We start from the raw sequence: 16,046 nt of genomic DNA, 5'->3' as shown, positions 1-16,046 counted from the left end.
TGGCAGAAGCTGGGATGAGTAACAGGCGCTCACTCTGTTACACGGCACTCGGGATTCGACCCGCCAAACTGCTAACCATCTGATCGACAAGCTCAGCGTCCTAACCCACTGAGCCACCACATCCCATGTAAGATAGGCAGACATATAAATTGATTAAAAATAGTAAGATAATAAAAAGAAATACTATCAAAAAAATCCAAATATTTTGAAAAACAAGCTTCGCTAGGGATGTGAGAGAAATCAGAAGATACAGCAAATTTGCTTTTGAAAAAGAACCAGGATCCATTTCCTGTACAACCCTATGTATCTCTTTTCATCTATTATAACATTTTGAATTTAGTGAGTTAACATGTATAGAACTGAAGCCGGGTGTTTATTTTAAAAACTATTGTTATTTTTGACTGTTTCTAAAGCTAGTGAAGGACTAAAAATGATAGGGTAGAATGGTTGCTTGAGGGATTACTTTTTTAAAAAAAAAATTCTTAATTGCATTGCTTTTTCCTGTTTTAGTTTAGAATTGTGGTGGGTGGTGGTTTTAGCTGTTCCTTTCTTTTTTAACTGATGTGAGAATTTTTTTGAGGATGGAATATAAGCAAAGGTAAAACAAATAAATGTGTTTTCAATCTATCTTTGCAAAAAAAAGGGAGGGTGAAAAAATTATGTTCTGATTTTTACACCTTTTTACTGAAATAACTGACTTTACATTATTTTTTTAATGAACTTAACTTTCCAGCATAGAGATTAATTCTAGAGCTTCCTCTTTGTCCTGAAAAATGTTGTACAGGGCTGTTCCTCATCAGTATGTTAATGTGCATTCCTCTCATTTTTCAGCTGCCAAAAAGGTATGCTGCCATAATTGTGTGGACGCAAGGCTAAGTTCTATTCTACCTCAGTAATGAGGCTGGTGGCTGGTTCTGTCCTTATAGTTTTCTTGAGATATATGTCAAAGGCAAAGAATGGTGGATTCCCCTGGCTGTGTTCTCCCTGCCATGCAATGTCACCTGCAGGCTAGAAAAACAGTCATCAATTGCTGTCATTAATGTATGGAAAGGCAGGTTTGAGTAAAAGTGACAGGTGCCGGGGACAGAACCTTTCAATAGCTCTGAAGCTGCCTAAGTGACAGATTGCCAGCATGGAACTTATTCATGCCTATAACCTGTAACTCAGGTTATGTTCTATGTCTGAACAGAAATCTAGCAACCTTCTAAAAAATCAGCAAACCTGAGTTCAACTCATCCTATGCTTCTCTTCCATTTCCTCATCCTATCAGCCTGGATATTTTTGAACTTGGCTTTAATGGTTAATCACTTAGTTGCCTTTTTAGAAATAGCAGGAAAGTCAGATCACTATTGTGCTGAAGGGGCTGCAAGGAGTACCGAGCAATCTTGGACCAACTGTTTGCTTGTGGCCTGGCATTTAGGCTAAAAGAGATAACAGACAAAAGGATAGTTGGTTTAGCCTTAGACTTAGAATAACTTTATTGTCCCCTTAAAAGTACACTAATCAGCATACATTAAAATGAGATTACGTTGCATACAGCAAAGGGTAATCACCTCCAATATAAAGGGAGTGCAGAATTATTAGGCAAGTTGTATTTTTGAGGATTAATTTTATTATTGAACAACAACCATGTTCTCAATGAACCCAAAAAACTCATTAATATCAAAGCTGAATATTTTTGGAAGTAGTTTTTAGTTTGTTTTTAGTTATAGCTATTTTAGGGGGATATCTGTGTGTGCAGGTGACTATTACTGTGCATAATTATTAGGCAACTTAACAAAAAACAAATATATACCCATTTCAATTATTTATTTTTACCAGTGAAACCAATATAACATCTCAACATTCACAAATATACATTTCTGACATTCAAAAACATAACAAAAACAAATCAGTGACCAATATAGCCACCTTTCTTTGCAAGGACACTCAAAAGCCTGCCATCCATGGATTCTGTCAGTGTTTTGATCTGTTCACCATCAACATTGCGTGCAGCAGCAACCACAGCCTCCCAGACACTGTTCAGAGAGGTGTACTGTTTTCCCTCCTTGTAAATCTCACATTTGATGATGGACCACAGGTTCTCAATGGGGTTCAGATCAGGTGAACAAGGAGGCCATGTCATTAGATTTCCTTCTTTTATACCCTTTCTTGCCAGCCACGCTGTGGAGTACTTGGACGCGTGTGATGGAGCATTGTCCTGCATGAAAATCATGTTTTTCTTGAAGGATGCAGACTTCTTCCTGTACCACTGCTTGAAGAAGGTGTCTTCCAGAAACTGGCAGTAGGACTGGGAGTTGAGCTTGACTCCATCCTCAACCCGAAAAGGCCCCACAAGCTCATCTTTGATGATACCAGCCCAAACCAGTACTCCACCTCCACCTTGCTGGCGTCTGAGTCGGACTGGAGCTCTCTGCCCTTTACCAATCCAGCCACGGGCCCATCCATCTGGCCCATCAAGACTCACTCTCATTTCATCAGTCCATAAAACCTTAGAAAAATCAGTCTTGAGATATTTCTTGGCCCAGTCTTGACGTTTCAGCTTGTGTGTCTTGTTCAGTGGTGGTCGTCTTTCAGCCTTTCTTACCTTGGCCATGTCTCTGAGTATTGCACACCTTGTGCTTTTGGGCACTCCAGTGATGTTGCAGCTCTGAAATATGGCCAAACTGGTGGCAAGTGGCATCTTGGCAGCTGCACGCTTGACTTTTCTCAGTTCATGGGCAGTTATTTTGCGCCTTGGTTTCTCCACACGCTTCTTGCGACCCTGTTGACTATTTTGAATGAAACGCTTGATTGTTCGATGATCACGCTTCAGAAGCTTTGCAATTTTAAGAGTGCTGCATCCCTCTGCAAGATATCTCACTATTTTTGACTTTTCTGAGCCTGTCAAGTCCTTCTTTTGACCCATTTTGCCAAAGGAAAGGAAGTTGCCTAATAATTATGCACACCTGATACAGGGTGTTGATGTCATTAGACCACACCCCTTCTCATTACAGAGATGCACATCACCTAATATGCTTAATTGGTAGTAGGCTTTCGAGCCTATACAGCTTGGAGTAAGACAACATGCATAAAGAGGATGATGTGGTCAAAATACTCATTTGCCTAATAATTCTGCACTCCCTGTACACTGCGTAAACAAGACCCCCCCCCAAAAAAAGTTCTATATATTCCAAAATCTTGCCCAGAAGAATTCAGTGCTGACAGTAGGTGGCTATAGCGAACAGATCTCACTAGCCCAGAGATTACACAAAGTAGAAGCTGAATAGACAAAGTGGCTCCCTCCAGGTATAAAAATGGTAAAAAGAATGGCCACACAAAGCCACCCTGTTGGTAGCAGTGAACATTGCTTATAGTTCTCTTTTCTGGTCTAAATCAAGCAAAGAAAGGGAATCTGCAGATATCAAAGAAGTCAAAACTGGTACTTATGACCATATGATCAAAGCCCTGCTTCTTTAAGGTCTGTTGATTTTTTAAAAAAATTCTCTGCAGCCGTCTCTATACCAGAACATCAGTACTTTTAAAATATATAGATATAGCAGTCTTTCAAACAAGTATTAAATATGCTTTTTTAAAATAAGTCTAAATTCTTCCAGAAAAAGCATTAAACCTGCATGTATAAGACTGTGTAATAATGCCCAATCAGGCAGCCTCTGTAGTTGTCTGGGAAGGAGACAAAGGTGATATCACGCAAATGTTTGTGTAATGAAAATGTGCCCTCTAAAGGCAGTGAGGCATCTTTATGTATCATTTAGTAGGATGGGAGGCTTAGCCTTTGGCTAGGTTACAATTTTATAGACACTCCATACTACACTGTGACATCAAAATTGACATCAAATTTGGTGTCAGCTTAGTGACCCTATGAATACTTTCTCTCCAGAATGATCTCTCCGCAGTCTTTTAGGTCTCCCAGTGGTGCGTTCATCTAACTTGTAATTGAATCTATCATTTTACCACTGACTGTCCTCTTCCTCATTTTTCAACTTTTGACAAATTTTCTTCAACATCAACTGCAATAGACACTGCACAACTGAACCACAAACAACCCAATCACTTTTTAGCCTAGCGTGTTGAGCGAATCCAGCTGATGTGGTTTACTTTTTACTTCAGGATGTTCTCCAAACTAGAACATTATTTTTAAGTCTGAAAACCAAGCTTTTAAAGGATAATCATGTTGTACCAACACAAGCCAAGACTTACATCTGAGTTGAAATGCACAGGATCTCATAGCAGTGATTTCAGAAGCAAGCGATCAGAGGTTGAACAGTGTATCTGTAACGGAAAAGGAGCTTCTAAAAGAGTGGTGCAAGGCAGGAAAAGGGGCATTTTCAGGGATGGTACTCCTGCCCCATAGAGTAACTGAACCATTTATAGTTTTATACAATAGTACTTTGAGAACAAGTTCTTATTTTCTCAGGATTTTTGGTTTCATTTTTAGCATTTTTATAACTTCTACCAGTATTTCCATTTTCTATTGCCTTATTATATTTTTATTGCCATTATTACAGCTGCTACTGATTTTTGCAGCTGTGGTCTTTAAAAGGTTGCTTTAATACCATGCAAACTTTATGCAGAGCAGGATACTGAAGAATAAATCATTTGTGAAATTGGCTTTATTTGTATGCTGCCCAGTCATTTTGAGTGGAATAGATTAATAATAATAATAATAATAATAATAATAATAATAATAATAATAATAATAATAATAATAATAGTTGGAAGGGACCTTGGAGGTCATATAGATAGATAGATAGATAGATAGATAGATAGATAGATAGATAGATAGATAGATAGATAGATAGATAGATAGATAGATAGATAGACAGATAGACAGACAGACAGACAGACAGACAGACAGATACGGGAAGGACCTGAATGTTCTCTCCCCTTATGTGTAAAATCCCAGGAGGACGGGGTTGTGGGCGCTTTTCCACCTTAGAAAACAGAGAGATATTGGGTTAACCTTCGATCCCAATCGTATGTTGATATTCTTAAAAAATGCAGGCGCACCAATCTCCCTCGTCCAGTGAGCTCGTAAGGAGCCGCAGGAGGAGGCTCGCGGCCCCTTTTCTCCAGCCTGGTCCCGTGAAGGCCGGACCAGCCACACCCAGGGTACAGAGACGCTGTTATTTTCCTCTCCGGGAAATGAATCACCCTCGGCCAGCTTGGCTCTGAATCCCGTCGGCTGGCCGGGGCTTCCTTGCAGAGAGGAAGGCGGGAGGAGAGCTGAGCGGGGAAGCGGCACCATGGCTGGGATTGCCGCTAAATTAGCCAAAGACAGGCAGGTCGCGCAAGGGCTGGGCTCCAACTCCAAAGCCGTGAAATACTTGAACCAGGACTTTCACACGCTGAGGGACGAGTGCCTCGAGGCGGGCAAGCTCTTTCAAGACCCCTCTTTCCCCGCCGCAGCGGCTTCTCTGGGCTACAAAGAACTAGGGCCAAACTCGTACAAAACAAAAGGCATCGTCTGGAAGAGGCCGACGGTAGGCGACCATCTCGCAGATGCTGGCGGGAGGGAGGGAGGGAGGGAGGAGGGAGTCCCCCGGAGAAGGGGGAGGGGAGGAAAGGAAAGGAAGCCCAGTACCATTTTAATGTCGCGTTTCTCTCCTGTTCGGGAGGAAAGGAGAACGACCAAGGGGCCTGAACGGCAATGGGTGGTTAATTACTGGGAAGAAACCTTTCTGTTTCTTTCATCCAGATCCCCGAACGCGTGCGCGAGGGTGTGTCGAAGGTCACCACTGACGCCTTGCAGATCGGGTCGGGGTCGAGTTGTGCTCCAATATCTGCGTTGGCTTCAATGCTTCCGCCGGTTAGATAGAAGGAAACCCAACCAAAAAAAAAAAAAAAAACAACCCCATCAGCCAAGACTGCCCTGGCAAATTCGACACCACTTTTTTATTTATTAACAATATTTATTTGGTGCCCAATAGTCAATCTCTTTGAGAGGCTTACAAGTAATTCTACAAAGAGTTTAAAATGCCATCAAAACGAGCAAGTAATATATGTCATGGATTCGGAAGGTTGAGGAGTCTGCTAAACGTTTTGTGCTTTTCAGTCGCCCCACCGCCTACTCCTGCTGATGTAGGATTGGTATTATATTGCAGATTATTTGGAATGTGGGATGATGATTATTCAGGTTTTAGGTAAATTGTAAGGAAGGATATCCAGTTGTTTCTTGGATGTTCTAGAGTTAAAACTATCTTTCCAGTATTTTTTCAACTAATCATTTTTTTTTAAAAAAGGCATATGCTTTTAATAAAATGTGTTAGGAAAAAGTGCTATTTATTATAGATTGTTGATATATTTTGTTTTTGCCAGCATAGACAAATACAACTCTCCTCTTACAAAATTCTTTCAGTATGACTCAGTCTGCCTCAATGCCCTTCCGCACAGAAACATTTCTAATGCCTTCAGCAAGAAACCAACAGACCTTTATTGTATTATCTGAAAAAACGATGTAAAACTAAAACTCAAAGTCCTGTTTATAGTGGACTTTGTGTAAGGCTAAGCCATTCCCAAATTTTATTAGAGACTATGCTGAGAGAGAATTATGAGAATCTGAGATCTGGAGAATACTAGATTGGGGAAGAACGATTTGCATGCCATATTTACCAGCACACGGATACTGTCATTAATATTTTTTTTCATGGTGAAATCACCTTGGGAATAAATATGCCTATATTAAGAGTGTCTGTGCCTTTACTGAATGGTTTCAAGCATTCCGTCTTCCATATTTTACAATTCAGAGATTGTACTCCTCGTACATTAGATTTCACCCTACATTCATGCTGTCACCTATTCCTTCTTGGGCCTTCAGGAGCAAAGATATGTCATCATTGCTTAATGTGGTGCTCTCCAGATGTGTTGGACTGGAATTACTATAGATCCGATGCTCATTCAAATGCTCATTCAAATTAAGTGGGTAGTCCAACACACTTAAGAGTGCATCCTGATGTTCTGTCCTGATGTTTCACATTCTACTTCTTTCTTTTATTTATCATAAATATGAAACTCATCATATTCCATTTACACATTGTAGTTATAAGAACAATAGTCCAAAAATATTTGACAGGCTGCACTTCACTGCACTTCTTCGTTTCCTTGCCTGCTCTTTTTCACCAACCTTGATTTCTTAATCTCCTTTAGATAAATTCATTGATGCATCTTCTGACATCAGTTAACTTTACATCAGTTTACTTTGTAGAAGCAGCTGATTGCATATTTGCATCCTTTAGTTACCAAGCAGAAGGGGCTTGTTTCCTTTGTGACAGAAGTCTTTTTGATATAAATGGAATATTTGGTTTAGAAATCTCAGTATGTTTCCCATTGCCAGGGATACATGCAAACATGTTGGTATATGCAACTACATATACACAGACCTACATTTTATAAACATTCCTGAGTGGATGCCAGCCATAACTCCAGATCCCACTCAATTCACTCTTTGAGGATGAAAGGACAGTTGAAGAAAACACAAGCTATTTATTCAAAGAGCTGGATTTACAAGAGTCGGTACAAAGTTTGCTGCAGGTTTTACATCAGTTTATAAGGTGTTCAAATATCAGTTAATCCAGAAGAATGTGGTTTTCTAAGAGCCAGCAAAATGAGAAGAAAACTACACAGATTATGTTAAAGCAATAATAAAATTAAAATTGAACCGTGCCTGTCCATGCTCCCTTCCAAGAACTTTGGGATCTCAAGATACTGGTTTTAATTACCCAAACATTTAAATATTCTAGCTCTCTCTTGTTACAAACCTGTCGTATCTGCAGAAGAGACTCATCTGAGAACATTGACATTAGCCAAAGCCTCTTCTAGAAAAACATAGCAATGTATGTCACTTCCAAACTAGTGCAATTTACAGCACTTCATTTAGTGTCTGTTCAAAGATACAACAGCACTGTAAAAAATTGACTTATGACCATTTTCATACTTACAACATTGCAGCATCTCCATGGCCACATGATCAAAATTCAGATGCTTGGCAACTGGTTCATATTTACGGTAGGATGTTTGTGTCCCAGGGTTATATGATCACTTTTATGACCTGACAAGCAAAGTCAATGGGGAAGCTGGATTTACTTTAACAACCGTATAACTAACAACTGCAGTGATTCATTTAACAACTGTAGCAAGAAAAGTAAAAAATGGGGCAAAATTCCCTTAACAAATGTCTCAGATAACAGCAGAAAGTTTGGGCTCAGTTGTGGCTGTTAGTTGAGGACTACCTGTGTGCACAATTGCCAATGGTCTCTATGTCTTGGTTCTTTTTAGAAAAGGAGCATAAGGTGCATCTTTTTAATTTGGCAGTTAAAACAGAATAACTGGAATACAAAATCAACAAACAAAGGAAAAAAGCCAAACAGTGCACCACCAAAATGGAAGATCAGGCTGGAAAATAAGATCCGCATGCTAAGATCAGATAAGGTAAAGGTAAAGGTTAAGGTAAAGGTTCTCCCACACATGTGTGCTAGTCGTTTCCGACTAGGGGCCGGTGCTCATCTCCGTTTCAAAGCCGAAGAGCCAGCGCTTGTCCGAGGACGTCTCCGTGGTCATGTGGCCGGCATGACTAGACGCCAAAGGCGCACGGAACGCTGTTACCTTCCCACTGGAGTGGTCCCTATTTTTCTACTTGCATTTTTACGTGCTTTCGAACTGCTAGGTTGGCAGAAGCTGGGACGAGTAACAGGCGCTCACTCTGCTACGTGGCACTCGGGATTCAACCCACCAAACTGCTGACCTTCTGATCGACAAGCTCAGCGTCCTAACCCACTGAGCCACCGCGTCCCTCAGATCAGATACAAGCAAGCTAAAACAGTTGGAAAAAAAGAAGCTGAAGAAAAGAAAACCAAAAGAATAGTGGATTAAGAAATATCGCCTAGAAACAAGGAAGATTAAAGAAGCACTGGAAATAATAAAGCAGCAAATAACAGCTATAGCCAAAACAAGGAGCAGATATGAAGCTTGAATTGCTCACTATAGGCATAATCTCCAATTTCAGTCAGAGGGGCTAATTCTGGGTATCACAAAACCAAGCCTTAAGAACACATTTATGCAAAGCCAGAACTGAGAAGACAACAATAGACAGCAAATACTGCCTCTGCAAAGAAGCTGAAGAAACAATGGACCACCTACTTACTTGCTCAAAAAAGATTGCACAGACTGATTATAAACTGGCATGACAAAATACCAACAATGGTGCATTGGAAGATCTGCACGAAATGCTATTTGCCTGCAAGCAAGAACTGGTGGAACCATAAAATAGACAAAGTAATTGAAAATAAAGAAGCCAGAATGCTCTGGGACTTTAGAATTCAAACAGACAGACAGAAGTACCTAGAGACAGCGGAATAGAAGAGAACTGGGGGGGGGGAATCATAAAATACAAAGACCTGCAAATAGAAATAGAATAACTGTGTCAAAACAAAGCAAAGATATTATTATTAGTGATAAGTACCTTGAACCCCAAATCCCAAAATAACTAGAGCACCACTTGAACACCATCAACACTGACAATATCACCACCAGTCAGTTACAAAGGGCAGCTTTACTTGGAACAGCTTGCATCCTGTAATGATACAATAACAGTGTAATAGAGTTAGAAGGGACCTTGGAGGTCTTCTAGTCCAACCTCCTGGAGACTCTATGCTACTCCAGACAAATGGCTGTCCAATGTCTTCTTAAAAACCTCCAGTGACAGAGTTCCCACAATCTCTGGAAGCAAGTGGTTCCATTGATTAATTGTTTTCACTGTTAGGTAATTTCTCCTTAGTTCTAGGTTGGGTCTTTCTTTGATAAGTTTGCATCCATTACTTCTTGTCCTGCCCTGAAGTGTTTTGGAGAATAGATCAACCCCTCTTCTCTGTGACAAATCCCCAAATATTGGAAGACTGCTATCAAGTCATTCCTAGTCCTTCTCTTCATTAGACTAGACATGGCCAGTTCCTGCAACCATTCAACATATGTTTTAGCCTCCAATCCCTAATTGTCTTTGTTTCTCTTCTCTGCAGTTTCTAGAGTCTCAACATCTTTTTTGTATTGTGGTCAAAACTGGACACAGTATTCCAAGTGTCTTACCAGTGCAGTACAACATGGTACTAACAGTTCACATGATGATATTATCCCTCTGTTGATGCAACCTAGGTCTGCATTGGGTCTTTTGGCAGCTGCAGCGCACTGCTGGCTCATGCTTAAGTTGTTGTCCACTAGGACTCTTAAGATCCTTCTCACAATTATTGGTGTTGAGCCAGGCATCCTCTATTCTATCCCTATGGTTTTTCTTTACCTGTGTAAAATTTTACTTTCCTCATCACTGAATTGCATTTTGTTGGATAGGGCCTTCTGGATTTTGACCCTATCTTCTAAAGCAGGGGTATCAAACTGGCAGCCCGTGGGCCGGATGCATCATACCGAAGCCGTGCCCACCCCATTGCCGGCAATGCAAAAAGAGTCGTGGTATATCGTGACACATCACGTGATGTGGCGAGTTTGACACCCATGTTCTAAAGTGTTGGTTATTCCCCCTAGCTTGGTGTCATCTGCAAATTTAATGAGTTCCCCTTCTATCCTCTCATTTAAATTGTTTATGAAGATGTTAAAGAGCTTTCCTCCATATAGATGTAGTTCCATGGAGAACTATATTAAATTATATGTTTAATACCATCAGACAACAACATCTCCCTATTCCAGGTCATTGTGAAGGACTTTATAGGTGGATAAAAACGTCAAATCTAGTCTAAATTTAACTGACTATGCAGTGAATGATGATAATGCTTTTGGGTAATGCTTGAATGGTCCTGCTTAGGTTATATAAACAATGGCAGTCATACCCTAAACATTGGAAATAAAAGTGAATTATGTTTATCTCAGTGGTATGAAGAGCTTCACTTGCTGTTCAATTTCATTTGTTTAAACAGAGTACTTTGTCTTCTGTGAGATTTAGCTAAGTAATCTGATTGAAACATTTATGATTTATGTTGAGAAATATAATCTCAGCATCTCATAGACATTGATTCCACAGCTCAGGGGGTCTATAAATAAAACACAAACTCACCTTTCAGTTGAAGACTGACTTCTGGTGACTAGATCCAGATAAGATTATTGACCATGTTATGGAAATTATGCCTTCTTTGAGATGTTTTTTCAACTCTCCAGTCTAGCAACAACCCTGCAATTCCCAGAAGAAATCCTCCATCTAAATATTAATCATATCCTTAAAACAATAACTCTAAAAGTTTTGTTTTATTCTTTATTTTCCCAGGAATTGTGTTCCAAACCTCAGTTTATTATTGGAGGTGCCACCCGGACTGATATCTGCCAAGGGGCTTTAGGTAAGGTATGATTCATATGGTTTACTTTCTTCTTGAAGCATCCTTAACATTATGTCTACATTGCTGAAAATGCCCTTTCAGAAACTGATGTGTTCTTTTCTGGGCTGCATGCAATCCACGTTCTTCACGGCTTTTAATGCATATCTTATCTTGTATATTGTATTGTTGTTGATGGTGAACAGACAGCTGAAATTGGAGGGTTCTGTTATAGCTCAATTCTTGGAATTAAAGAATTCCTTAACTTCTCTCAGGGCCCCTATTTTCAGGGTGGCCTGCCATTCTGGGGGAGGGGGGAGGAGGAGGCGCTGGGGGAGCATTCTTTGCATGCTTTTGCTTCTGCTGTAACAGCATGGGAATTAGGGAGGGGGATTGTCTTTAGAGATGGAACGGACTCCCTCCCTGCTGGTTCCAGCCTGACTCCAAGGCCACTGTGCCCTAAGGATGACTCATTATCTCTCCTGTACCTCAGAGTTCTCAAAACAACCCTGCGGCACTGTAGAGCAATTAGCGGGATTGGGTTTCAAAGTGGGAAGAATAGCTTGGTGCTTTCCGCGGGAATGTTAGATTCCGCTTGACTTTACTGCAACCACTGTTTCTCAGTAAAAGTTCTTTTGATTAACCACATGGTGTCAAGAGTCACTTTCCTGAGAGGGCCAGCTGGGGCAGGTCCTTACAACTTCTTTGTTTTTGAAGGATGAGAAGCATTTAGTCATACTAAAAGTAGTTTCTGTCTTATGTTAATTATTTGGAAAGATTTGTAATATATACAATCATCTCTTATGTATGATAATTAGAAATAGAGATGAGAATTTAAAAAGACAAAAGGCAATTTATAAATCTTTATATGAACATGCTAGAAGTTGGAAACCACACTTAGATTTCTTTCTCTTACCTCTTATCTCCTGTCTTTAATTTATTTTGCTTGCTACTTTTTCTATTTTTCCATACTTTGCATAACATTATTTACCATGCAAATGAATAGTTTGACGGGTATGTATTTATGCATAACATCTGCATAATACTTAATCTACAATTAAAGATCTTCCCACAGGGCAATAAAACATATTTTTTTTTAAAAAATAAAGATCTTCCCACAGGGCAGTTGCTGAGAGTAATATTTGTGAATGGGGAAAATTCAGTTAAGCCAGCTTCAGGGATGATTGTTGCTTGTTTTCCCTTTTTTTTTAGAGAGAGAGATAGTTTTAACAAATGTAGCTGGACTTCCAAAAGCTGGTCCGCAAACTACCCATTTCATTTTAGTTTAACTGAGCATATAAAAATCATGTTATCCAATATATTCTCGCTCCTTGCATTTGCTTGAATAGATAGAGTTAGAGTTGTTGGTGATTACCAATATTAAAATGACTTAATTTGGCTTCTGTAGACTGCAATGTGTTTAGTTAAGATAAGATTTGTCTTATAAACATTATGAGATATAATTGTTTTACCTGTTCACATGTAAGATAGCTATGTTTACTTAAGAAATGTAACATAAGGATTCTCTGTCTTAGAACCCATGAAAATTATAGGCATTTCAGTATATATTTCCATATGTTAGAATTAAAAAGTAATAATGATTTTAAATCTGCTTTTAGTTAATTTATAAATTAAGAAATTCCTTAAAGATCCATCATCTCAATAGCTTCTTGTTGAAGTGTGGAAATTCACTAGCTTCCTTCTGTTCCAGTCAAGTTTCCCAAGTTTGCAGTTCTGCCACTTGTGAGTCATCTGATGAAGTGAGCTGCGGTTCACAAAAGATTGTACCTTTAATAAAACAGTTATTCTGAAAAGGTGCTATCAGATTCCTTTTGATTTTTGAATAACATCATTTAACTGGCTGTACTCCTACAAGTGGAAAGTATGAAGATCAATTCTGTTTTCAAGACCCCAGGTGCTTAGCTATTATATAGGGATGCTGGATATGAAGCACTTTATTATGTTGCAGAAATAAACACGCACAGTCTCAATTTGTAGAATCAGAAAGACCATGGAAAAATAAAATTGGCCATTTTGAATCCATAAACTCAACTCTGACAAAAGGTACTCATGAATTCCAACAGTGACCTCCAAATATTGATCTACAATTACCAGTGTTCTTTACATTGGCCAGTTAGTATTCAGTAACCGCAGGATCCCTATCCATACACTTTTAAATTGAACCAGTAGAATTTCTCTTTCTAGAAAAGTCTATAGAAGTTGAATAGTGGCTCACAGAGAAATCCAGTGTTGCACTCCCACATTGCTACCAAACAATGGTAAGAAGTGTCTGCCATCTTGGCCACTAGTTATACTGGTTGGGAATCTTGGAAGTTATAGTTCCAGTACATTAAGACAGTTCCAGATTTCAGACATCTTAAATAAGGGGATGGAAGGCTTGATAATCACTTTCTAGTCCTTTGGTTACTTTGACCAGTGGGAATTGTGATGTGAACCACAATTCTGCCCAAACTTGTTTTCTAAAAATGGTAATTGTTCAGACATTTCCTTTCAAGAACTAGCTATGCTATGCAAGTGCAGAAAAGGAATAAGGAATACTGAGGCAAAGAAATTAAAAGTATGAGATATGTAAAAGAAAAAGAAACATAGCTGAAGCCTAGTTTATAACAATACATTCACAATTCCTCTCCGTGAATTTTTGCAAATTAGTCCTTGTTTCTACCACAATCATATACCACTTCATACGTTGCCTTTTATTCTTTTAACTTCTTACTTCTTTCTTTGTCAAGATTGCATCTTCACCATCCAACCATGAGCTCTTTGGTCTTCCCCTTTCTCTCTACCAATTCACTCTTCTTATGTTTGTTTTACAATTCAATCCTCATTTATTCTGTGTATAATGAAACAGTTCCAATGTACTTCTTTTGTACTGATCATTTTTTTTACTCAGTCCACATTCATTCAGCACACATTCATTCTTGTCGTGATTTCTTCCTGATTTACCACATATGCTTTAGCTCATTTTCACTTTTATTTATATCTGAATTTACATTTAGACTTGTCCTGATATGCCCTTCACTTGTCCCATATAACAAAGTAGACAGAAGCATGCTCTTATACACAGCCATTTTTGCTTCTTCTAGCAGTCAGTCCTGGCAACAGACCATATAGTACTTACTACCTGTCTCTCAGCATTTATATATTGTGCACAAATTGTTCTATTTACTGCATTTTTTACCATTTATATATAATTTGCAATCATTCACTCCATTTCCCCTGTCAAATACCAGTATTTTGGGATTTGCTATATCAGTTTTCAGATACATACTTCTCATTACATCATACAGTTCATCTGACAGTTACTGCAATCCGTGATAACTTCTCTAACAGTCTTCAAACCAATTCATCTGTCAGAGATGTTCTAATAGATCCTGTAGTGCTCAAGAGGTTGGACGGCATGTTCTCTGAGATAACTCAGAGATTTAACTCTATGATTTTATCATTTTTGAAGTAATAATTCTTGTACATGATTTCACCTTATCCACAGTCTCTTTCATTTTGTTATTCTGTCAAGCATCCATTTTAAAACATTTCGTTAGTTTAGCTACATGCACTTCTGTGGCATTCCATAATATTTATTTATTGTTTATTAAATTTGAATTTTTAAATAATGAGGTATGTTAGGCTGAGAGAAAGAGACTGCCCATCATGGTTTTGGTCAATAAAAGCTTTAAGTGATGCTTTTAAGTAAGATGGAGAAGGTATATACTAACATTAAGGACAGTGCCAGACATTTTGGCAATGGGAGACTAAACCATGAAAGTAGATAAATCAGCAGAGGCAGTTTAGAAAGTTTTTTACTGCTTCAACCTGTTCAATTTCAAAGGTTATAGCAGAAAAAGAAAGAGAGGGAAAGAAACAAATGTGTTCACTGCATACTGTCATGATGCTATCAAGTTGTTCCCCGCTCCAAAAATCCTGCTCCCTCTACAGACAGTTTTAGTGAATAAAACAAAGAATCTTCACAGTATGGTGGAATGACATCATTATAGAAAAATATTTCTTTTTCTTATGCAAATATGCTTTTTAACGTAGGATACATCTGCCCCCTCCCACTTAGAGGGAAACTGTTTAAAGGTCATTGCTGTAATACCATGGCAACATCTTTGGGAAAATGTATAAATATTAAACATGTTTTTTCTATGAAGACATCATTAATTTCCTTCCTTTTGCTTCAGTGATTCATTATATCCAATGAACTAAACTTCATGATTATATGCAACTATGCACCAATAACATAGACATTTATTTAGCTATATTAGAGCTTTAAGACAAAACACTCCTCAAGTATACTAATGAATACCCAGAGAGAATTCTTTAAATCCAAGCTGTATGAATCCTACTTGGCAAGAAATTTGTGAAATCTTTCATGTGGAAATTATAAAATTGATTTGGCTTGTGCTACAAAGTTACTGTGAGCCATAAATGTGGTAAAAGATCATTAATAGTAACTATTTTACTGAACACATTGTATAAAAAAGTGTTTGGATCTGGAAATACCTGGTTTCCTCATATAATATCATGATAAAATATTGGCAGCTATTACAGCCCCACTGTACCCAGATAGCATACTTGTTTAGGCTTCAATGTTCTCCCCCAGGTAGGATTGGGCTTTAAGATAGCAATCCTATGGGAGGCAAAGTGGGAGGAGACTAAGGTTTTGAGACGTTCCTCTTTGCAGGTAGAGAGAGATACAGACAGTGGTGGGATCCAAATATG

General features: G+C 38.7%; 1 protein-coding gene across 1 annotated transcript in view; it reads left to right on the top strand.

The window, feature by feature from the left end:
* The first annotated feature begins 5,186 nt into the window (after positions 1-5,186).
* CAPN2 (calpain 2) overlaps positions 5,187-16,046 on the top strand; it is a 43,593-nt gene continuing 32,733 nt past the window's right edge. Inside the window, exons 1-2 of the mRNA XM_083356020.1 lie at positions 5,187-5,483; positions 11,261-11,330. Coding sequence (XP_083212146.1) covers positions 5,247-5,483; positions 11,261-11,330 — 307 coding nt within the window. The 5' untranslated portion in view covers positions 5,187-5,246. The remainder of the gene's footprint in view (positions 5,484-11,260; positions 11,331-16,046) is intronic.

Source organism: Vipera ursinii (genome assembly GCF_947247035.1).
Source record: "Vipera ursinii genome assembly, chromosome: 1".
NCBI lineage: Eukaryota > Metazoa > Chordata > Lepidosauria > Squamata > Viperidae > Vipera > Vipera ursinii.
Note: the sequence above shows the minus strand (reverse complement) of the source record. Positions and strands in the feature narration are given on the sequence as shown.